Consider the following 23,656-nt stretch of genomic DNA (forward strand, 5'->3'; position numbering starts at 1 on the left):
ACCCCACACTTAGCAAATGACAAGACCATTATTTTTTCACAGTTTGAAATTATGTGATGCTACTGTAGAAGACTGCATACTTAGAGGAACACACTTAGAAAAGTGGCTCAATTTACCTGAGCCAAACTGCAGTCTACCCACCCCCATCATCCTTCTGTTCATCACTTTAGCACAACAGAATGGATGCCATAGTCAGCTCAGTCTGATTTTTCATTTAAAGGCTTCTGTTCCTTTTAAGAGTTGTTCTCTTGTTCTTCTTTTTTCCTGAATATTTGTTTTTGAATCTGAACTATCGCTACACCTTCCACATCCAAACTATGTTGAAGCTTTTATTATTTCAATACTATGACAAAAAACACGTTTCACACTAAAATAGTCACGCACCCACAGTGCACAAGCTTGCAGATCTAAAGTAGAATAAAAAACAAAATCAAAAAAATAATTAAAAAAAAAAAAGAGAGAAAAAAAACAAACCCCAACAGAAGGAACATCTCTATACAATGGGCTGGTCTTCTCCTATATGCCTTCCTTCTGCTCTTTTCACCCCAAAAATCTCAGTGTTGCTCCATGGCTCCCAATGCTAAACGTAACTGATAAGCTCCCCTGCCCATAATGATAATACACATACATCAGCCCCCTTTTCCAACTGTTATGCCAAGACACGTGAAATCACTGGGAGTGCTGGCATTGATTTCCAGGCACTCCCTCTTGATTTCATGGTTTTGATTTTGCGGAGCATGGATGGATGACTCAATATGCATGATGTGATAGAATAATTCAGTTGGAAGGGACCTACAACGATCATCTAGTCCAACTGCTGATGGAGCTGGCTTCGCAGGAGGGGTCTTGGATGCTGCCAAGCACCCTTATGCAGTTAAGTCTTTGCTTTGAAATCGGCTTCCTAGAGTCAAAGGAAATGGTATTCACTCACATACTAAGTAGGAATTGATGTAGCCAAACATCTGAGACCAGACCAGACCAGCCCTAACTGTACAATCTCCCTTCTGCTCCTCAAAGCTCCGGGAGGGTTCCGTGAAGGAAAGGGGAGAATGTCCTAAATAAGTGGAGATGATATTTCTCTTATGCAGTCAGGCCCAGGTCCAGCAAGGGACTTCAACTCTTTCTAAATTTAAGTACAGAAGGACTCTTGCCAGCAACCCTCTCATTCCAAGTTAAGATGTGTTTATATAGGTTGCTGGATAAAGACCTTGATTGGTGGCAAATGGTTTGAATACCCCCACCCCCCAAAAAGAAACCCAAACCAAACCCCAGCATTACTTTTCTTCTTACTCCAGTAAGAAATAATAATAATAATAATAATCATAATAACAACAACAATAATTAAGAAAAGATAAAGGGGAAACAACTACTGTAAACATCCATGTTTTAAAATGTCTCCCTTAGCAAAGCAAGCATGCTGCTAACCTAGTCTCTATAGACTGTATTTTCTTTAAAAAAAAAAACAAACAAAAAAAAAGGCAGCTATTTTACACATACATTTAAACACAACAAAAGTTAAAAAAAAATAAAATTGTCAATTGTAAACACTGGAAAAAACAAAAGTTGGCAAAAATTAACATAAAATTTAAAGAAATGTAGAGTCTGAATACTGCAAATTGAAATATATCCCCCCCCCGAAGCTGCAATTTTGGCATTCTTCCTAACAACCGATAATAACCCCCAAAGAAATGTCTACCGTGGAGAACAGAATTCAGTCACAAAGAGCTCGAGAGACTTTGCTTACTGAACAGATAGAAGGTGAACAGAAATCATAACTTATTTATGAGGCTTTACATATTTCAAACTCGACTGAAAAGTATAAAAATAAATTGTGGACTTTGTTCATTAAGCACCAGCTGCGCCGAGGGCGCAGTGGTTTATATCTGCTATACTAACGAAGGAAAGAACAGGGTCTTTTTTTTTTGTCTTTTGTCTTTTTTTTCTCTTTTTTTTTTTTTTTTTTGTCTAGGACTAGTTCGTTTTGAGCTTCCCAACCACGCTGCAAACGGGATTTGCCATTTGACTTCTTAGACTATACCCAGGGTCAGCGGAGCCCTGATTTGGTTACGGGTTTAACCCTGTTTTTAAAATGTATTACTTTTTAAAAGCAAGTGCACAACAAATAGAACCTTTCTAGAAATCTTAAGGAAAAAACAAAAAACAAAAAAAAAAAGAGAAAAATAAAAGAAAAAAAAAGAGAGATTCCCCCCTCCCCCCATTTATGCATTTTCTGTTTTGTTTTTTTTAAAAAAGGCAACAGACACTAGAGGAATGAGATGTGTGTTGTGTTCTGTGTTTTAAATGCTTGGGTGAAGTCGTTCTGTCATTTGCTTTCATCTGTTGCTGGATCATGCTTTGCTCTCATTTTCGTTTGTTTGTGTGGCTTCATTGGGGACCGTCTTGACTTCTGCTGGAGGTGTCTTGGTTTCCGTTGCTTGCACTTCAGATTTGTCTTCTACTGGGATTTTCCTGAAGGAGAATCACCAAACAGCACAGTTTAGAGGTAGAGAAATACAGACTCTCTATTGCTGAATTAGTGATAAGAATATGTTTCCGGAATCAAGCAAGTGTATTGCCTTGCTAGGCCAAAATGAACATTTTCAGATGCAGACTTAAGTAAAACCTAACTCACACTCCACCCCCCCCAGCTTCATTTAGCTCTAGTGAAATCTTTTTTGATCTCACATACTAGTAGGATGAGGTCTCAGGATGCAGCAGAGGTGCAAGTTGTGTTGTGATGTGCAAAACCAGAAAGAAGGAAAAGGGAAAACTTGCACAGTTGTAAAGGAATTTGATTTTACCATCACTCATTTATGTCACCCAAATGTCCTATTAGAACAGACTGGCATTTTAGCTGAAACACCTTTTCCCCTACAGAAAGTCAGTCCCAGAACTTCCCAGTATGTTGCAGGAAGGAAAACACAGCAGAACTGAATTTTGTCAAGCGTATTCACACAAGTGTAAGGGAGGTCAACATCTTCACAGGTCCATGAACCTGTCTTTTGGCACTTTACTGAACAATCAGAGAAGCCTGTTTGTCCAATGCACTCATCACAGTCACGCAAAGTGCCACTCAAGGCATATGTGGTTGCCTTCCTGTGTGCCAGTTCCAGCCCATTAGCCACAAAGTTAGTCTGAGATGACTGCAATCTTAATTTATCCTGCTGAGTAGATGAGATGAATCTAGCCTACAGTTGCCATACTGATTTGCACCAAGGGAAGCAGATGAGCAGCACAGGTAGAAGGTGGCTGGATCGTCAGAACACAGCCAAGAATTCATTTACAGCACACAGACCGAGCCACATTAATTCAACTGAAATGCTTCCTTACTATGGGCAAACCATTCCCTTCCTCCTTTCAGCTCAGTACCAGATCACAGTTCCCTATGTGGCCTGCCTTTCTGTAGCACCCAGCATGACAGGGCAGTGGCTTCAGGTGCCGTGAACTGAAATGAACCTGCTTGGGAGCGGCTCAGCTACACCCATCAAGGCTGCCTGGTTCCCTCCAACCCTAGTGCATCTGCTGTGCCATCTAGGCTTTCCAGGAAGGGCGAGATGCTCCACAGCTGTGTGGGGCACAAGGCAGTGCTGTGGAACAGTCACGCAGCAGGAACGTCTCCTGCCTCAGGGAAGGACGGGAGGACAGCAGGGAGGTAGGGAGACCAGAGCTGCAAGATGTAAAGGCACCTGAATAATACAGTAAAACAGCATGGGTTTTCACTCAGATCTGGAAAAGAGCCTGGTTCTGGGTCTACAGTAGCTGCCTGACTGCTTTTCTGCGAGTGCTAACACACATTGCAACCGCAGTGTCAAAGCCAATGATCAAGGCCAATGCTTTACTCTGGATTAAATACAAAACTTCCAGAATGAGGTAATTTTCTTGGAGATGGAAAAAGTTCTAACCAAAGCTGTGATTTAGGTTATGCCTCCAGTGTGGCTGCTGTAACATAGCCTAAATTTAGCTGTGTGAGCTATAAATGTAGCTCGAGAACAGCCAGGTTTTTGGCAGCAAACTAACTGACAGTGCAGATCCCAGCATCCTCAATACACTTTCCTTGGCAAAAGCCAAAGATGCCGTGTGAACCCAGCCATGCTTTTCTCGCTCTCCAGTTGCAGTCTGACTGCCAAGGTCCAGACTCATCTCAACTGTCCAGATGGTTTAAGGCTCCAAAGGACCCCTAGGGTTGTCCGGCCTAGGGGCATACTGATACTCTGAATCGATCAGCAGGAGGAGGTAAAGAGCAGACCCAGCACCCTGGATGAGGACTCATCTCTAACACACCATGACACCACACTGCCAAGTCATCCTGACCCAATACGTGCTGTGACTGCTTCTCCTCTCTCAGACAGGATGGCATCGCTTCATCCTTTTGCCAGTCTACGGACAAATCTAGAGGTACCAAGCTTTTAGAGTTCCACATGCACTAGTTTCTGCCCTGCCTTACACTGAAAGAACTTCTGAAGGGCTCCACTGATCTGCTAGGAATTAGCATTTGGGTGGCTGTGCTCACTGAACTGCAGGAACTTGGTGCCCCGGAGGACAGCACTTCCTTTGCACCTAACTGACCTGTTTCTGATCTCTTTCATAAAAGAGTAACCCATGATAGACAAAGCTGAATACAAGTCTGAAGGAGAACACGTTTATGAAAAACTTGAGTTTGTCTTTTGCCTGCGTCCCTAGTACTGCCTATTCCTGCTTTGCTCCTGAACCTTTAAAGCCAAGCCCTGTTCAGAGGTGAGTTAGTTTGCTAAGGAAACAATGAGATTAGTTAAGAGAACACCCAACAAGAACACAGCACAAGCACCAGAGCACAAGAGACACAGCACACAACCAACAGAAGATTAAAGGCAGCCATACTCGGTCTTTGCAGGTGCAGCAGGTACAGAGCTGTCTGCAGTGGAAGAAGCAAGCTCGCGAGCTTGCCCACTAGTCGCACTGGCAGGAGTAGGAGTGCCAAGAGCTGCAAAAACATCCTTTGCAAGATCAATGTCTGGTGTCTTGAAGGTCCCTTCGTCCATTTTAAAGTCCTCATTCTGGGAGGGGTTTGTGGTGCTGCCTGAAGCAGCCTCGCTCTTCAGATTGCTTGGGTTCTTGGTTGTCTCTGTTGGGCTCTTCACTGTACTGGGCTGCACAGCTTCCTTTTCAGGGCTCTTGGTGCTTGAGACCTCCTGCTTGGGCTCTGACGGAGCTGGAGGGCTAGTGAGGTTTGCAGGACTTGGGGCAGCTGGCTTGTTACCAGCTGCCACTTTGGAGGTCTCAGCCACGTTAGCAACAGTGCTGGGGCTGAGCACTGCACCTTGGTTAGACAGGACACTTGAAGACAGATTATTAGTAGCTGGAGTAGCACTCGGGGTATCGCTGAGATCAACAAGGGGGGCCACTTTGGGGGTGGAAGAGGGTGGTGGTGAAGAGACTGAGGTGGCTGCCCCTTTGGCTGGAGTAGCCTGGCCAGGCGACATGGAGTTTGAGTCAGGAATGGCCGTGGCTGGCAGGGCAATACTGGAGGTCAGCGTAGTGGTCTCGCTGGTGGGGCTGTTCTGAGCAGTGGCAAAAGTTTCAGTGATAGTGTCAGAGTTAGTGGTGCCCGTAGTTACAGAAGGCAGCATGTCCTCAACAGTGGCTGCGGTATCAGCAGGGTGCCTGTGAAGAGGGCAGGAGTAGAAGAGAAATAGAGACAATGAAGCCCGTAAACGACAGCAGAGGAAAGGGGAGAGTGCTGAGAGTGTTAAGAGTGAGAAGGGAAGTGAGTGGTGCAGCAGCAGCATGGCATGCGGTTACAACACACACAGAACATGAAGAGCTACTCAGAGGAGCAGAAACCTTTCAGTGGTCAAACGTGCAAAGGGTACTAAGGGCTGGCTGGGATGACTGAAGAATAACTAGGAAGAGAAAAAGAGCAAAGAGGACATGGCCTTCAGGAATGGCTTGGTCACACAGATTTTGGTTCAACTCTTAGCCAAACGTAACCCTGTCAACTTGCAGAGACTCTTCTCTTTTAGCCCAGCTTTCCTCTTGGCCTCTTCCACCTAACCTCACAAGGAAGCTTTCTACCAATTCCCTGAGCTGGTAGCCCGTGCCATGTCACCACACAACATGACCCCAATGCAGGACCCCTGAATCCAGTCTCTCATCTTGGCCCCGTCCTTTTCCCTGCAAGCCTAACTCCTTCATCAAACCATACAGAATAAAATTCTTTTTCTCATACACACATGTAATGCATATATATATATATATATATAACACCCATATGTGCAGCTTTGAGGTGTCGTTTTGTGCCCCTTTGACCAAATTCCAGCCTGTTGTGTTAGCTGCAATAAGGTTTGCTTTAGGACAATGTCTGAGTGTAACCATGCTTTAGCAGCCATGACGGTTGCCTTAAACAAGTACACATATGTGAGGCTGGAAGAACAAATTGTTTATTCCATGAGAAGCCAGTGTGCCCGAGAACACCACCTCATGCTTATTAACACAGAGAAAACCATCACAGAGGAGATAATCGAGTTAAAACTCTGGTAAGATTAGCCAAGAAAAACAGGACAATATAAATCCCCGCTATTCCTCACTGCTGTGCATCTGCATTTCAGCGCTGCTTTCTCCTTTCACATCACAGAGACTTCCAGCAGAGCCACTTTACCAGTGAGCCCCACTGCTAACCTAATCAAAGCAGGTGAGCAACATACAGATGGAAAAGCCTGACCACCTCAGTACTGTGAGGATTCTGCTGAAGGGCAAGAACCCAACTTGTGCCATCAATCCCAAACCTGACCCAAGTATTTACACTTCCAGAAGTGAATTCCTCCCATTACTGCTCTAGCAGCTATGGAGAAGTACTCAGAGGACACCAGAACTGCAACAGACTAGGCAAGAGCTTAATGTAGGTAGCGTACAATACTTAAACCTTTCCAATCCCAGCTAACATGGCCGCACACACTCAGGCCCAAACCAAGTTCTTCAATACAAACAAAGCTCACAGGTAGCTCTCAGCCCTCTCACATTAAAAAAAGACTTGCCATGCCTTCCCCCACAGCATCCTGAGCGTAGCCGCTCTGCTGCTATCAAGTAGAAAGAATTGCTTCCAAGCACCCATCCAGCATTTCTAGGGCAGAGCCCAAGCAGAAGCCGGTGCTAACTGGGGGCTGGTTTTGCTCTGGATCCTTTGCAGTGAACCTGGCCAGGTGCCTGATCTACACACTGGACAGGACTAGCAGGGACAGGTCTTTCAAGAAACATTGTCTACTCCCCTTTCCTTTCCAGTGCTGCAAATAGGAGTCACTGAATCTTGAGGAAAAAGAGGAGGAATTTCCTTGCTGATATGTCACAAGTGGAATTTGGAGTTTTTAACCTTTCTTCTCTTCCAGCCCTAAGTCATGGGCATGAGAAATCAGGGATCAGGGCAAAGGGCAATGTACTGACTCTGTGTTAAGACTGACTAATGCCACATACTCTGGCTCCGTGAGTGGGGTGGTCTCATTGGGCTCTGTGTGTTTTCCCCCTTCGTGGTTGGGGGTCCGCTCCTCTTCAGTCCGCACCTCCACAATTGGCTCCTTGGACTCATCTTTCCTGTAACAAAGGAATTGCATAGAGATTGGCTCCCATTCACACTGATACCAGAAGGAACAATGTAAGTGATGACAGTACTCACGAGAAGGCAGCTTTGCCCTCCTCCATGTCTTTGCCCTTTGCTCCTGGGCCAGATTTGCCACACAAGTTGACAGCAATGCACATCAGCAAGCCACACTTGTTCAGGAAGTAGCAGGTGACATCCACAGCCACCAGGAGCAGCACAAAGATAACAATGAGAATTCCTACGATGGCAGCAGTCCCAAGGCCTGATGTTGGGCTAGTGCTGGCTTTAGAGACCAAAAAGAGAAGAAAAGAAGGCATTGTAGTTAGAAGGTGAGTTGGGGTTAGTTATGGCTCAAATTTGGCTATGCTTAGGTTGCAAGCATGGGAAACCTGCAGAAAGCGCACCCTCTCTTCTAGTAGCCTTGTGTTTTAACCAGTATTCTATCCTAAAGACATGCAGGATGACCTACCTAAAAAGTCAGGTTCACCTGGACCTAATGGGGCTTTTCCATCTCCCTGGGCTAGGGTCTGGAAAGCAGACTACAGAAACCTCTTCTACTGTAGCATATATCCAGCTGGAATTCTAAGGGGCTGTTTCTCTCCACCACTTCCTCAAGATGAAGGCTGTGTTGAGGGTCTAGAGTGACTTTTGCACTGCCAGTCCAGTACAAGGACAAGTGCAAGTGAATCCTAGATTCCATAGCATGACTTGCCCTGGTGGGGCACAGACTACTGGGTGATACCTGTGGAGTCTCAGTGTTGGTTATCCCTTATACCACGTAACAAAAGGAATAATTAAAACCCTTCCAGGTATGACCCCAGCTATCCAGAACTGGAAAAGTGGTAAGCTTTCTATATCTTAAGCAGAGATAGCAGAGCTCATCAGTGAATGCTCATGGGTGTTTTGGCTTAGGCACAGACAACGATCCAAGCAGCCTTCTGAGGAAGCAGATGATACTTACAAGCAGACTGACATTGTCCTGGTGACAGCAGCTGCCCCCTCCACCACACCCAGACTCCACCACATTTCCCCAGCTATAGAATAGAAAAAAAAATACCTTGCCTTTTCCAGCAGACAAAAGGACAGCAGGTGAGAGGTGGTGATGGAGGCCTGGGAAATGCATGGGGTTGCCTATAACTACTGTCTTCAGGGGAAGTGCCTTTAGCTTTCTACCTGCTTGTAAAATGCTCGGTACTTAGAAAGGGGGGGCGTGGATAAACACATCAGTTAATGCTGCCAAAGCCTGTGATCACTGCAAAACCAACAGGCACAGCCCTGAATGTTGCCAGCTGCAGCCTCCCAGCCTCTTATACCCTGAACACAAACCGTTTTTGTTCCCCTTAATCAGATGAATTCTTCCCAAGCTGCTCATCTGCAGGTAGAGCATTTGGTTGTTGGCTCATACCATTCAGCACCTCCTTAGATGTACCAAACTACTCACAACCTGCTTGTTAGTCTCAGCTGTCACATAATCCACCTTTTACTACAGGACTGTGCACTCAGTAAAGGCCTGTGCATCTGTCAGAGCTGCTTACTGATGTTTTCTGAGACAGTTGAACAAGAGCATGTTTGTCATTGTCCATTGGAGTATTTTGGTTTTGTCTTTTGTTTCAATTAAGATGTAATTCCATTCGTTTCTACTGCATTTTTTACTGCAGGATGTCACAACCCCCAAATACTTGGAATCATTTCATAGCAGAAAAACCCAGCAAAGCACCCCTTTGCCCTCCGCCTGACCTATGTTGGCTTTGACTGGTGGAGAGATCATTTCCAGGGCTCACAGAGAGAGCATCATCCCCCCCGCCACACATTTCATTACTTAAATATAGGAGAACATCCCTAGTGTAAGGCAAATCACCGTTGTGTCATTCGGTGACTCTGACGTGTATTAAGGAATCCAGACTCCAACAGGGAAGCTTCTTTCTGCATTTGACTATATCCAAACATCACTCTGAGGTACCTGACACTCACATCACAAATCCATTATTGCTCGGTATAACATTTGTGCCACCGACCAGACCCCTGTCAGCATCTTGCTACAAGCTGCATAATTAAAGGCATTTATCACCCTCTGATGCATACAGGGAATGAGGAGGTCATGTCACACAATTTTTAGCATTATGACTACTCTTGTTGTATTTCAATAACACTACTGTGTAAACACAACAGACCTAACAAATCTATACCCTAAAACCCTGAAAATGAGGTTGTTTTTTAAAAAATAGAAGAAATCCACATGCTTTTATGTACAACACCTGCACAAAGTTTTCACTTCCAATTTAGATAGAACAGCAGTTCACAAATCATAACGAACGAGACCTGAATAAACACAGGAAAGACTTGTGTGCAGAGCATAAAATGCATAGTTAGACAAGACCAATGGCAGGGATTTTGTTTGTCACCATTAGATTTTTGTTAGAGGGATTAATCCCATTCCAGACAACCGATAGCATTTGAGACGCTCTGTACGGACAGTTGAACAACTACATCCACAGTTTCATCCTTGGCAGCCTCAGGCCCACTTACAAAGAGACACACGCATTTTTAAAACAGCATCAGAGCCAAATGGATTTCTCATCACAAAGACAATTCATGAAGGGCACAGGGGGGTTTTGTTGTTGTGGCTGGGTTGGGGTTGGGTTTGTGTGTGTTTTGTTGTGTCCTTTGGGCTTTGTTTTTAAGTAAAAACAAGAGAAAAGAAAAAAAGCCAACTGAAATTTGTTTAACGAAATGCAATACACAGAAGGTGGTAACAAAGATGCATTATACTGCACCAACTCACAGCACGGATTAATCCTGTCTGGCAGTGTCACATGCACAGTTAAGCATGAATATTATTAATGATCTAATAACAATAAATTAGCTGGTCAGGTAACTTGATCAAAGAAACTACTTTCTGTTAAAATGGCAAGAAAAAGGATCTATGAAGTTGGTAATACAGTAGTGGAAGCATCCATTGCAAATTTGTATGCTCATGGGGTGTATTATGCCCCAGATCCACTAAGCATCATGAGATACTTGACTGTACAGAAGAGGCCAATGAAGTCGCAAAGATCCAACCACATAAAGAAAGAAAGAAATCTCTTCAGTGCAATTCTCACAAGATATTTATATTCAGACCACCACATCAGGAAAACCTTCTAATGGCCATAAATTTGAATCCACATGCAAAAGCCCACAGAGACATTTGGGCAACCAGCAGGATCAGCTCTGACATATCTTCTCTTTTTATGGTCTGTGGGTTTATATTTGTGGATCGGGCTTTCTAAACCTTTTGCACAATACAGTGGTGATCAGCACCAGATGTGCAGAGAAATCAGCAAAAAGCAGTGTCTTAAAAGGCTTTCAATTATGTACCTTCCTGGGATGAAAACTAGCACGCAAACAACAAAAATCTTCCCTTACATCCAATAAAAAGGGCAAATTCATTACAAGCAACAAAAAACCCCAAATGTTAAAGAGAAGAAACCTTCCTTTTTCCTCGTTACAAAATACTGACTCTTTCAAATCCAACATTTTTCTATAATGTTCTGTGGTTTGTTTGTTTTTCCTGAACTGACAAGATCCTCTGAAGCAAAGTTATCTGCTTTCACGCCTTGGTGGGACCCAGGCCTTTCCGAGCTTTATTTTACTTTATGTTTCTAACAGAGCAAAAGCAGAGTCACTGCAGAAAGAAGCAATGAAACAAAGGAGGACGACGTTGATGGACTTCCCAAGGTCGCTGCAGGTGCCAGACAATGGTTCCCAGGAGGGGAAAATATGGTTGTTTTAAAACAAATTTGGTGCATGTGGCAAGCGTGGATGTTTCCCCGTGAGATCCAAGGTGACATGTATGACGACAGACATAGGAAAGGAGTAAGGGAAGAAGGGAGAGGGGAGGGAAGAAAGGACGAGGAAGAAAAAGAAATAAAGAGAGAAAGAGAGAAAAAAATAGATAAAAAAAATTAGGTCATAAATATAGAAAATATAAGAATCAAAAGGTTTATTTAATTTTGTAAATTAAAATGGCTAAAGGTTAAAGAAGAGCATTAGCACATTCACACCGACAAAAAGGCCGGTTCAGAAGCTCAGCAATGCCCAAAGCCGCAGAGCAAAGTCCAAGTCAGGGTTTATGGGGTTTGCAAGCAAATGAGATTAGAAATGATGGAACAGAAGGCTTGGCAAGAAACACAAGAAAATGGTTATCTGGTATTTGAAGGGACAACACTGCCTTTTATGTAGTCGAAGGATAAAAAAGAAAAAAGCTCTTGTGTAGCAGACAATCTACCTGCCTGTCAAAGTCCTTCCCCAAACCCTGCTGTACCAAGGACTTGCCTTGGATGATAGATCCAGGTGACTAAAACCCTGAAGAAGCAAGAAGGTCTGAAGAACACAGGACTGACTTTTAACATTAGCCTTCCAGATGCTTGTAAACTACCCCAATGCAACTATTATTATCACTGAAAATGATACCCTTTATCCTTTCAACCACTTCAAGGACACTGCACAGATAATGGTAACAAAGGACTACGTAATAAATACACATTTTGTGTGCAGGAAATTCCTAACTATTATTGTCAAGCAGAGCAATGCCATGTTAGAGGCACTTGCTCCGACTTCTGTATAGCTCATTTTGAAATTGAAATGTAAAAGCTAAACACCATGAAAATGACAAGAGGATGCTAAAGGAAAGTAATACACCAGCTTTCTTCCCTACTGCAGTTTGGCAGACTTGGACTGCGTGTCAGAAAAATCTAGCCTGCCCTCTGGAAATATTTTCCCCAATATTATTAGCCTGGGATCAGCTCAGAGAACCAAAGGGTCTGGAAACACCTTGGCAAGCCTAACAGAAGCCAAAGTCCTCTACAAAATAAAAAAAACCCCCACAACCTAGAGAAGCAGAGTCACAAATCCAACATAGGCAGTAATCACTGCACTGCACAGTGGTCTGCGTGCCCCTGAACGCACATTCCTTCTGAGAACCAACTGCATCTGTCGGGTCAATCCTGCAGCACATTTGCAGGAACAACTGCTTTTCAAAATGCTTCCAACATCTGAGTAGCAGCCTCAGACCCTGATTGCTCCTGTTCACACCAGACTAAGTGAGGAATCATTTCAGAGAGGCCAAGTAAGTTACACTTAACAAACTCAGCTTCTAACCTGAGCCCACTTTCTAGAGGGCTCCTACCCATGTTGCTTATATATTTAGGGCTCAGTGGCATCTGGTCTCATTGCTCCTCCCACTTGCATGGACTGCAGAATGAGCACTGCCTGTTCCAAAGGCAACAGCGTTCTCAAGTACACCTATGTAAGGCATCCCAGCTTCCCCAGGTAGCTTTGTTGTCCCACTGGGCATGTAACAGGCTAGAAGAATATCAGCACAGGAAGGCAACAATGGTTGCACACAAGGGACTGTGAAGGAACAAAAAGACTGATCAGTACTTGTAACTTGCCTTGGGGAGATACATCACAGTGCAAAGGAACCACTTTCTGCTGTTTCCAGCCTACCGCATTTGATTGGTCAGCTCTGAACCGACCTTAAGGCACTCTTTGCCAAATTACCCTCACTTTCTCCTGCCACATCAGTCACAGTTGTCCTTCAAATATGAGGGTAGTAAGTATTAGAGCTGTTGAAAATGAGAATCAGAAAGTAAGTTGCTTAATGAGTTACAGAGGGTCCTTCCACCCAAAACTACAGCCCTGGTCAAACACACATTCCAACCTTTTTTGCCCTATTAGCCTCCTCCTCCCTACCATACACATTTTTCAAGCCCCAACCAACTAGGTCACTCATTTGTATGCTTAACAACATTATCTGGCTTAATCAAGTGGAGTTTCTGCGTGCCAACTGCACAAGGTCTCAGCTGTTTCCTTCAGACAGGAAGGGAGTGAGTTTAGTGGGGGCAGACCAAGGATTGAATTCTCAGCGCAAGGGAAGGACTGAAGAGAACTCTACTTGTGCTGAAGAAAAACATGAGGCTGAGTTAACAAACTAGAAGATAAAATGAAAACAAATCAGTTTTCAGAGAACTCCTTTCAATATGGACTGTCAGCACCAATATTGGCAAGAATATGCTTAAGTCTGGCTGTGCAATGAGGACATATTTTGACTGACTCATCAGCTTGACAGTTCATCCATCTGCCCTTGATCAGTCAGAACTTTAATTTACAGGTAGTCCAGCAATTTCATCCTTTAGGTTTTGCTTGTTTGGTTTTCTCCCTCCACCCCTTGTTTATTTTTTAAGGGTGCACTCACTGCTACTGCCTGTGTAGAAAAGAAATACTATCTGTCCTTACAATAACTTCCAGCAGACTGCTGAATTCCTAGCATCTCAGCCAACAGTGTCTGCTTGTTCTGCACAGCATTTGTGTTTCTACCTCACCTTTTAAGCACGCTAATAAGTACGCTCTGTCTGAAGCACAAGTTTCCAGTGGCATTCTAATGCTATTTAGTTTTTCAGAATGCCCACTCAACATAAAAACAGTGCCGTTTCAAAATTACTATAATTTAATCTCCACTCCATTTAATTAAAAAATCTACAGAGAAAGATCCAACCACTAGCAAACTCCATATGCCTTTCTTTCTCCAGAGGCTGAGCTGGATGGACAAATGAGCAGTCAGCAAGCCCAAAGCAGATTTGAAAGCAAAATCTGCATTGTGAAAAGCATCACTCCAGAGATTTAAATGGTCTTTTTTGCTTTAGTCTGAAATGGAAATCCCACTTTCTGGTTTCAGAAAGTGGCTTCTATCCACTGCTTTTTTCATCTGACAATCCTGTTACCTTGATACATGAAGCCAACATTCCCTGTAAACAGTCAGACAACGATTTGTCAGGTAGCATTCCTAACAGTGCACTGCTAATGCTGTACATACTGTAACATGTACTACAGTACAGGTATGTACATGGCAAAAACTAAGCTCTGGATGGGTAACCAATCATGATAATGGCTTTAAGCAAGCAAGTTGTCAGGGTTACTCAGGCACATTAAAGGATGCAGCACTGTTGCATTAATTGGAAGCAGAAAACAATGGTAAAGCTTATGACTGCTGTACCTGGGATGACAGTAGGCTGAGCAGAAGTTCGGAAAGCATAGTGAGCTGGTTTGGACTTCCCTTGCTGGTTTTCAGCTATCACATAAACCTCATACTCCGCATTCCAGTCCAGGGACTTGAGCATGACGTGGTCACTGCCAGATGGAAGTCTGATCTCTGGTTTCCATTCTGAGGAATGCTTCTGCAGAGCAGCAGATGACAGGCAGGGATGCAAAACACACAGCACAATGTTAGTAGCCAGCTTTGAGAACACTGTAACAGCTAACTAACAAATGGAAAAGTAGGGAGGTTTATACACAAGCACACACTCCTCCTCAGCTAATTCAGTGTCACGTGCTGTTAGCTCTACATGGAGATACCGAAACAGCCCCTTTACTGCTCAGAATCCCGTTTTCTGCAGTGTTATCACACCTGAAGAAAATCCCTTGGTTCTTTCTCTCATCTTTGCCATCTCACTACACTACTTCTGTTTCAGAGAGGAATAGCTGCAACTTCTGTACGTCTTTGTTCTGCAAATCACTTTAAGAATGTTCTTTCATGTCTTAGTATGTCAAATTCAAACCATCTGAGAGTTTTAGCTTGCAACACAGGTCTGGCCTAGCTTACCACTACCATTCTATTCCGCACCATTTAACAGACTTTTAAAGGTGCATACAACTAGTAACCCTGATAATTCCTACTCTGGTTTCAGGGAATCCAGCTATTCATTTCACTCAGACAAGGTACTACCAAGGTACCCTGAGACAGGCTTAGGCAGTTTGCTGTGACTGGAGTGTGCTAACAGACTTTTCTGTCTCTGCTGGAATTTACAGTTCTGTGACACCAGATTGTCCTTTTGACTTTCCAAAGCCTCTCCCCATTCTAAGGAGCTCCAAGTAATTAAGATACCTAAAACGATGGTGGTAAAAAAATACTCAACATTTCTATACTGCACTGCAAAGTGTGCTCTGTGACTTTGCTTGAAGGACTGTTCATAGGATATAAAGAGAAGATAGCCAATACACAATTACTTCAGTTCCACATCTGACTCAGCCACTAATAAAATGTCTTTTTTTCTTAATAGCCAGAAAACTTCTGTTATGCAGCTCAAACACAATGGGAAAGCTGAGCTTCCCCCAGGTATACTAAGAATGAGAAAGTGTGGAGACAATAGAAAAAAGCATCAATAACTTCTGGAAGCTCTTTCTGCTGCCCTGAAGAACTTTCTGTTTTCACTGACCCTCTCTCAAGGCCCAACTCCTCAAGGATGCGCTAAGCAATCTGACTGGATATTCTTTTGTAGGAAAAAAAACACCCCATCAAATAGCACCTAACCCAAAACAAGGACATGTTCAACTTACAACAGTAGCTGCTCATGACATAAATAAATAAGAGCTGATTAAGTTAGGCCTAAAGGAACTGCTTCCAATAGCATCTATCAATTTATCTGTGTCCATATTGACTACATTGAATATCTTATTCAGTAATCTAGAGAAGAATTTGCTACTGAAGCAGCCAGTACTCTATCAAATATGGCAGTTTCAATGACTGAAAGTTATGATCGGATACATGTCTGAAGGAGGGCAACGCTCTACACTATGAAACTCTGGTCCCCAGCTATTTAAATTGTTGCTGGCAATCCCATCTCAGAAGTGTACGAAATGAAATAATACTAAGTGCACGCAATTATCGTATGCTCACACTTCTACAGAAGACAGCATAGAGAAATAACCTTTCACAGTCAAAGTGAAAGGAAAGAAAATCACATAAAGATGTTGTATGTTGCTTCTGTGCATGTCACGTCCCATATCCTATACGCTTCCACCATGCCTGCACAGCATGTATTCCTGTACTGGCCTACCTACAAGATCTTAGCTTCAGGGTTGTCTGCCTACATAGTGAAACCTTAAGTACTGAACAGGCTGAATACAAATCAGGTTTGAGCGTCAGTCATACTTACAGCTTTGTATTTGATCAGATAATGTCTAATTGGGGAGCCACCATCATCCTGCTTGATAACATTCACTTTAATGGAGTTTCCATCTTCTCCCATCTGACCTTCCAGTTTGGGTGCACTGGGTTCCCCTGAAACAACGGTGGATTTATGTTTATTTGTTAAAAAAAAACCAAACCAACCAAACATTAGGGGAAAAGTACTCATGAAAAGCAGAATAATACTTTGTTATACTCAGCTGCAGGGTATCAGCCTCATTCTGACCCAGACACAGAGGACATTCTGGGCTTACGGTACAAATATTTGCAAGACTCGGTATTTCTTGCATTTGGTAGTTGGTTTTCACAATACAAATTACCATTCTTGTGTGTACTGAAACAGAGTCCAAGTGAAAAAGACCCCACCCTACCCCAAGAATATCCGAAAGCAATGACCAGTTCCTCACCATTTTTGTTGTAAAACACCGATGTGAAACACGTGGAAAACATGAAGATGAGGTACGTGGCAACAGGCAAGGGACCTCGCCACCCTCACAGCAAAGAACTTCTGCCTTGTATCTAACCTGCATTTCCTCTGTTTCAGTTTAAACTCATCACCCTTTGTCGTATCACTACAGTTACTGAAGAGTCCCTCTCCAGCATCCTTGTAGCCCTCTTCAGATACTGGAAGGCTGCTATGTGGTCTCCATGCAGCCTTCTCTTCTCCAGGATGAACAGCTCCAATTTTCTCAGCCTATCTTTATAAGGGAAATGCTCCAGCCTCTGATCATCCTCGTGGCCTCCTCTGGACTTGCTCCAGTAGCTCCATGTCCTTCTTATGTTGAGGACACCAGAACTCCACACAGTGGGGTCTCAGAAGAGCAGAGCAGAGGGGCAGGATCACTTTGAATGTTGTTTAGGTTTTACAGCTGCTGGACCAGAGACTTACTGGTGTGCTCACTTGAATGAGTGTGGAAAAAGGGGTACTGCATCAAGACATCTCACTCAGCTTGAACTAGTGTAACTAAATCCAATAAATACAGGCTGGAGAGAGCAGACATCTTCACTCTTCTGTAATCACCATTTTTAAAAGAAAAAGCTAACATTTCCCAACTTGCACCCCAACATCAGCAGGAGACTGGAATGTCTGCAGGGCACACGTGTTTACAGCCACAGCCTTTCACACCCATGTCTCTACAACTGCTTTTTCTAGCCAGTTCTTTCATAACCTCCACACACAGCCCACAGAGCAGAGCTCCCCAGTCCCAACTCTGGCACTTCCTTCTTGCACCTTTACTGTAACACCTCACTTAACAAAAGCCAAAGCCACAGACTGTCTGATTACATAGGTACAGCCCCACCTCTCCCCCAGAAATACTGCAGCAAATGGCTCTAGAGACATGCTTTCTCCTGCTCTCATATGACCCCAGGGATCACCTATTTCCAAAGTGCTCTGACAGCCAGTGTGCTTACTATGCAAGAGGCATTATTACATATTTATTTGCATTATACTAAAAGAGAAAGGAAACAATAAGCCTGTAGCTGTATTAAGATCAACTCTGAAACATAACAGCAGCCATGCGGATTTACAGGAGCTTCTTCCAAAGAAGATTCTGAATTCTAAATCTATTCTGTATGGATTTGTATTCAGCTATTAATGGAAAGCACATGCATTTCTGACTGGCAAGAGAAAGGTTAATCTTCCAGTATCTTTCAAAGTTGATCTTTAGAAGTAATTTGAAGCCCTTCTCCCACCCCCTCCAAAGAAGGGATTCAAGCACTTTTTTTTTGGTTTTATGAAACATCAGTGAGAAACCTGCAAGGCCCAGACTGAAAGAGTAATTGAAAACTAATTCCTTTTTCTTGTGGACAAACACATGCTCTAATATACCAGTTGTTTAAAAAGGTAATTACAGTGCATGGATACACAGAGCTTTTTGATGCAAGATACTTAGGTTTACGTTTCACGACATAGTAATACTCTTAAAAATATAAAGAGGGAATGCTCCTTTTTAATCATGTTAGTTTTGTTTTCCAAATCGTTGCCTCTGCCTGTATCACCATAACAAGCCTCCCATGACACAGTCTGTACACTCAAGAACTCTATTCCAGCTTGCAAAAGTTTTCTCAGTGACTGTACATTGAAAATACATTTGCCAGCTACTGTTTAAACAAAAGTGTGGATTTTTATCTTTACTACCAACTAACTGAAGCTGTGTATTTGAAAATACCAGATTAACCAAGCAATTATATTCTTTTCTTTCCTTAATCCTAAAAGAAAACATCACCACAAAGGTTCCTTATTTTGACTATTGGCTTGATCTGAGTTGAAAGAGCTATTACTGCAATAACTGTGTTATTTAACTAATCAATAATTAAATGAAAACAGAACTAGATAGTACAAGATCAACATCTCTTTGGTACTCTTTCCCATCCTCATTTGAGAGGTAATTAGTAATAAGAGATCTTGAAGTGTTAAGTGAACACAGTACGTAGAGAATCTGACCTCTGATCTAACACAGACTAGAAATTTTCCCCAGTGATTAAACACCAAGAACTAAGACTTCAATGAACACCCTTTGGAAAGATGCTCATTCTTGATAGATTTTAAATGTCAGAGATGCTGCTGCACCTTATATACAGCCATTCCAATGATTAATTACCCTCTCGGCTGAAAATTTTCTTCACTTCAAATTGTCTAGTTTCTAGCTCCCGATTCCTTCCTTCCCCAATAGTTTAAACACACTTCTGCTCTGAGAAACATCCTCTTCAAACAGGAGAATATGGACCACTCCTAACGGCTGAAACACAACAGGTGTGTCAGTGCAAGCCCTGGTGAAGAATGCTTTAGTTTTATCTTCAAAAATACATGGCATTTAATTTATCTTAAGCAGGCAGATGTAATCCAGATACAGGGCTGTAAAATTAAAAATGGGTTAGTGTGTAATTTCAAACAAAGGAGGAAGAAGTTTAGTGGGATAAGTTTAGTCCAGCAGAATCAGCATCCCTATGAGTCAAAATGTCAGTAGCTGAAGAGAAAAGTTTGTCATCAGAAGGTTAGAGAAGAAACTCATGCTCACAGAACATGCATCCTCCCCACAGAATGGGGGCTGAAAAGCAAAGTGCATTACAAAAGTGTGCTACATGCCTTGGGTCTCTCACTTACACTGAGCTGATCGGATGTATTGCAGAAATCTGCCTATTCCACCCATAAAACATAGAATCCTTAAACCATCCCCCTTGCGATGCTGCTATTTTGCTTGTTCAGAGCAGACAGCTAGAAGCACGCCAGACTTCCTCTGTATAATCATTTACAAACACTTGTCTGCTTAGAATTCTCTTTGTGGCAGGGGGGATGCAGGATCTCATGCTTTCACTCTATGGTGTGACAAAGCTGAGTGATTACGTCTGAGCCAAGCAGCATCTTATTCGGCTCAGCGGCAAGAAAATCAACTAATGCAAGTAGAGACTCCTGAAGGGCAAAAGGCAAGCGACAAGTTTTCACCCCTGTGCTTTACTCCCCTTGAGAAATGGGATGGATTTTGCTCAAAGATGTAAAATTTACAAGTTCATAGGAATGCATGCTGGACCCCAGAAGTGACAGCAGGGCAGATGACAGAGACTTTTTATCACATCTCTTCTTGTTCCCATCAAATGGGTTATTTCTGCCCATCTTTGAAAAGCAGCTCATATTGGTTACTAGTCAACTGCAGCACTTTAGACTATGATCTTATACCCTTGCCCAGCTGGCAATGAAGAAAGATCCTTGCTGTGCTTAACAGAATACAATTGCATTCTATGGTAATTTCTGTAACACATAAACAAGGAAGCAGCTGATTTCTGCAACAGGACTAGAGTGTGACCTACAGTGTCGCCAATTGGAAAAGTATCAGCCATACCTATTCAAAATCTTCATGAGTGGTAAATATACATGGGTGAAAAAGAAGGGAGTCTACAGAATACACACAAAAGAAGCAAACAATCAAAAACAAGGAACAAAAACAGATCATGCAAAAATGAGATAACCAAGTCTTCAATCCTCCTGGATTTTGACTAGAGAGGGAAAAGACCAGGGGAAGAGAAGCTGCTCCCATGCATGCAGTCATGTGGGAAGGTTACTGGTGTTAGTTTTGTTTTCCTGGCAAAACCCAGCCTAAATTCTTTCCTGGTGGTGGTCCAAAACAATAAGGTGATTTCAGAATTCACAGACAGAAAAAAGCCAATTGCTTCCTAGTTTTCAAAATTATTTTAGTTGGGGAAGCAGAAAAGCGGGAGTTTCCCCTCCCTTCCCTCTTCTAGATTATGCAGAGAGTATTAGGTGAAGTTGTAAAAATCACAACGTTGCAGAAATTGTTGTCATTACCATACACTTGGAGACCGATTTCATCTCCTGTAAGGGTCAATCATTTGCTTCTTGATTTCATGGAGCTCACCAGCTACTCTACCTGTTGCTGGTAAACGAGTTCAGACTAAATCCTCTGCTGGGCTCTGGGATGCTGTGTGGGAGGAATGGCAAGAAAGTGCAATAGTATTTCTGATGCAAATTGTGCTAAGTCTAGCTCTCATCACATACTCTGTGTCTATATATACTACTTCATAAAAACATAGCTCCCACTCTACCTATGTTTAAGATTTATTCATAAAAAAAATTATTTCTTAAATCTTAATGTGACATGTTTATCAATAACCAAATTTCAGAGATAAGGCATTTTTGATCCTTTTGATAGGCTACCATAGTGTGCTTTTGTGCTTGTAAATCTAAACATACTCTATAGGGTCAAAATGTTGCTAAAGCAACAGGAGATATGGAGTTCACATTATATGAACATCTTACCCACAGCCTTTGGCACAGTGGTGTCCTGAAAGGCAAAAGGATTTGTGCCACTGGTGTTAATGCCAGGGAGTTTTAGAACATTACTAGGACACCAACTATTGGATTCCGATAGTGAAAGAAGCAAATGACTGAGCCATGTGATTTCTGCCTCGGTTTTGGGTTTGTTGATTCTTTGTTTCCCCCTGAGTTTTTCCAAGCTCAGTGTGGAAGACTGAAGTTGAGTGCTTCACATGCAGACAGTGGTGACCGACTTCACCAAAAGGCTTGGAGGAGGATTCTGGAGTGGTGGAATTTGGAGATCCCCGGTCACTGACCAGAGGGGAATCCTCACCCCAAATCTATGCAACCAATCAGAACAAAGTATTTTACCTTCTGTTCACCAGCGTGGACGACATCATCAGCACCATGCAAGCCACATGACAAAGGCACATGATACGCACGCACATGATTGGTTGTGGAAAGGAAAGTGGAGGAGGTCACATGGAAAATACAAAAAAATTAAAAAACTGATGTAAACAATGGGCAAGGGAAAAATCCACAACAGAATTTTAAATCAAACAGGAACCAAATCAAAGCAGCGCGTAAATACCAGAAACACTGCGGGGACACTAAGACCGCCTGCAATATAAGGGTATTAAATCACAGAAAGCACTGAGTTATGACCTTGCAAGTGTTAGGCACAGCTGCACCACTGCTTATTAATACCAAGTCAAAGGAGGAACAAAAATGGCTGTAGAGCGCGTGCCACAACTCGGACAGCTGAAGGAATTCACTGTTGGAAAGAAAAAGGGAATACATTGTTATTCAGACACCGTCCTGACAGCAGAGGGGAAACAATCAAACCCAGAGCCCACACGGTTCAGCAAAGACAAACCTTGGCATTTTATAGTGATGTATTCTCCCCTGTGCAGAAATAAATGTCTTCCTAATTATCGACAACAACAACAACTCAAAAAGAGAAAAACCTCATATGTGTATACATTTCTAAAGTCCGAGCTTTCAATCCAAGAGCTGCAACCAGAATTTGGTCAGACTGAGTTATCACTCTAGAGTATGCACGCTCTGTCCAACACATTCAGCCTAAAGATTCGAGGAATAGCATGAGTCATGTACAACGTGCAAGGGGCTTTTCTGTCAGGGAGGAGAGAATGAAGTGCTCTGTACTGGAAATTAATTACAAGGATGGCACAAAGACGAAAGCCACTACTGAAAGAAATGAAAGTGCACAGACTGTATGAGAGGGGAATGAAGAAAAAATAAAATCAGTTGTCAGACTTGAGGACATCGCTAACTCCATGCTGTTTCCCTTCCTCAATTACCATCTGCTTCATAACTTGCATTTTTTATGATTGTTCCTCTTTTTCATCTTAATGAGGCTAGTTCAAAGTGCTTTTGTACTTCCCAGTTCGTTTTATGTAAAGAGAATTAAACCCTTAATCTTGTGGGTGCTTGTATCTGACAAGATTAGGCATACCATTACTGGGCAAAGAACTGATTGTACAAAAAGCAAAATTGATTTGTTACACCTAAGCTTTGAATCCATTGTCTCTAGTTATAAACAGAGACTCACGGAACTCTAGGCAGGTGCATCATGAAGGAAGTTAGTTTTAGAGTTACTGTGAGATTGTCTGGAAAGGCACTCGGTGAGGAAACATATTTCTAAAACCCCAATAAGCTTAATATAACCCGAGATTTAAAATCAGGTATGAGAAGTTGCCTTTCAGATCACTTCCTCCTGAGAGAAAGCTTTAGATAAAGATCAAGGGCAAAACTAGCAATACAAATGTACCTGAAAGAATTTGCATGAGGCTTCTAAGACACAGAAGACATTTGGAAATACTGTCTTACGCTTAAAACCTTGGAATTTATCCTGTTGTAATGAGTAGAAATCAGGTAGTCAGAACACTGATTATCCTGGAGCCTCCTTGGGATGCCCATGTGAACTTTCTCCCAAGACTGCAACCTATTTTGAATTGACTGATGCACTGCACAGCAAAGATTTTACATAAAAAATCCAAAACCACTTGGCTTTCCACCCACATGTCTCTTGCTCAGTGGCCTCCACCTCCCTCATCCTGCAACTTTTGAATCTCTTGGCCACTATCTAGTAAATATGACACAAGTTCCTATAGATTCTGGAAAACCAGGAGACAGGTAGAAGAAAGACCCAAATTAGTACTTTAACTGAAAAAAACCCCAACTTTTTCAAGTGACCTCAAACATTGCTGTTTAAAACAGGTTCCACAGTGGAGAGAGCTGAAAGAAAAACTTTATTACTGGCTGCTGATACAGAACTATTTATCCAAGCAAC

General features: G+C 42.7%; 1 protein-coding gene across 9 annotated transcripts in view; it reads right to left on the reverse strand.

The window, feature by feature from the left end:
• Positions 1 to 315: 315 nt before the first annotated feature.
• NCAM1 (neural cell adhesion molecule 1) overlaps positions 316 to 23,656 on the reverse strand; it is a 104,408-nt gene continuing 81,067 nt past the window's right edge. For 3 of the 9 annotated variants that reach the window (XM_062608650.1, XM_062608654.1, XM_062608649.1), the window contains 6 exons: positions 16,540 to 16,664; positions 14,601 to 14,781; positions 7,643 to 7,850; positions 7,444 to 7,560; positions 4,858 to 5,640; positions 316 to 2,469 (listed from right to left, as the gene is read on the reverse strand). In XM_062608650.1, the coding sequence (XP_062464634.1) occupies positions 2,349 to 2,469; positions 4,858 to 5,640; positions 7,444 to 7,560; positions 7,643 to 7,850; positions 14,601 to 14,781; positions 16,540 to 16,664 (1,535 nt within the window). In that variant the 3' untranslated portion in view covers positions 316 to 2,348. Of the gene's footprint in view, positions 2,470 to 4,857; positions 5,641 to 7,443; positions 7,561 to 7,642; positions 7,851 to 10,656; positions 11,289 to 14,600; positions 14,782 to 16,539; positions 16,665 to 23,656 lie in introns of those variants that run through there. The other 6 variants (XM_062608656.1, XM_062608655.1, XM_062608651.1 and 3 more) reach the window with 2 other exon arrangements.

The sequence above is a fragment of the Pezoporus occidentalis genome, unplaced genomic scaffold (assembly GCF_034315485.1).
Source record: "Pezoporus occidentalis ecotype Australia unplaced genomic scaffold, CSIRO_AGI_Poc_V1 ctg130, whole genome shotgun sequence".
Classification (NCBI taxonomy): domain Eukaryota; kingdom Metazoa; phylum Chordata; class Aves; order Psittaciformes; family Psittacidae; genus Pezoporus; species Pezoporus occidentalis.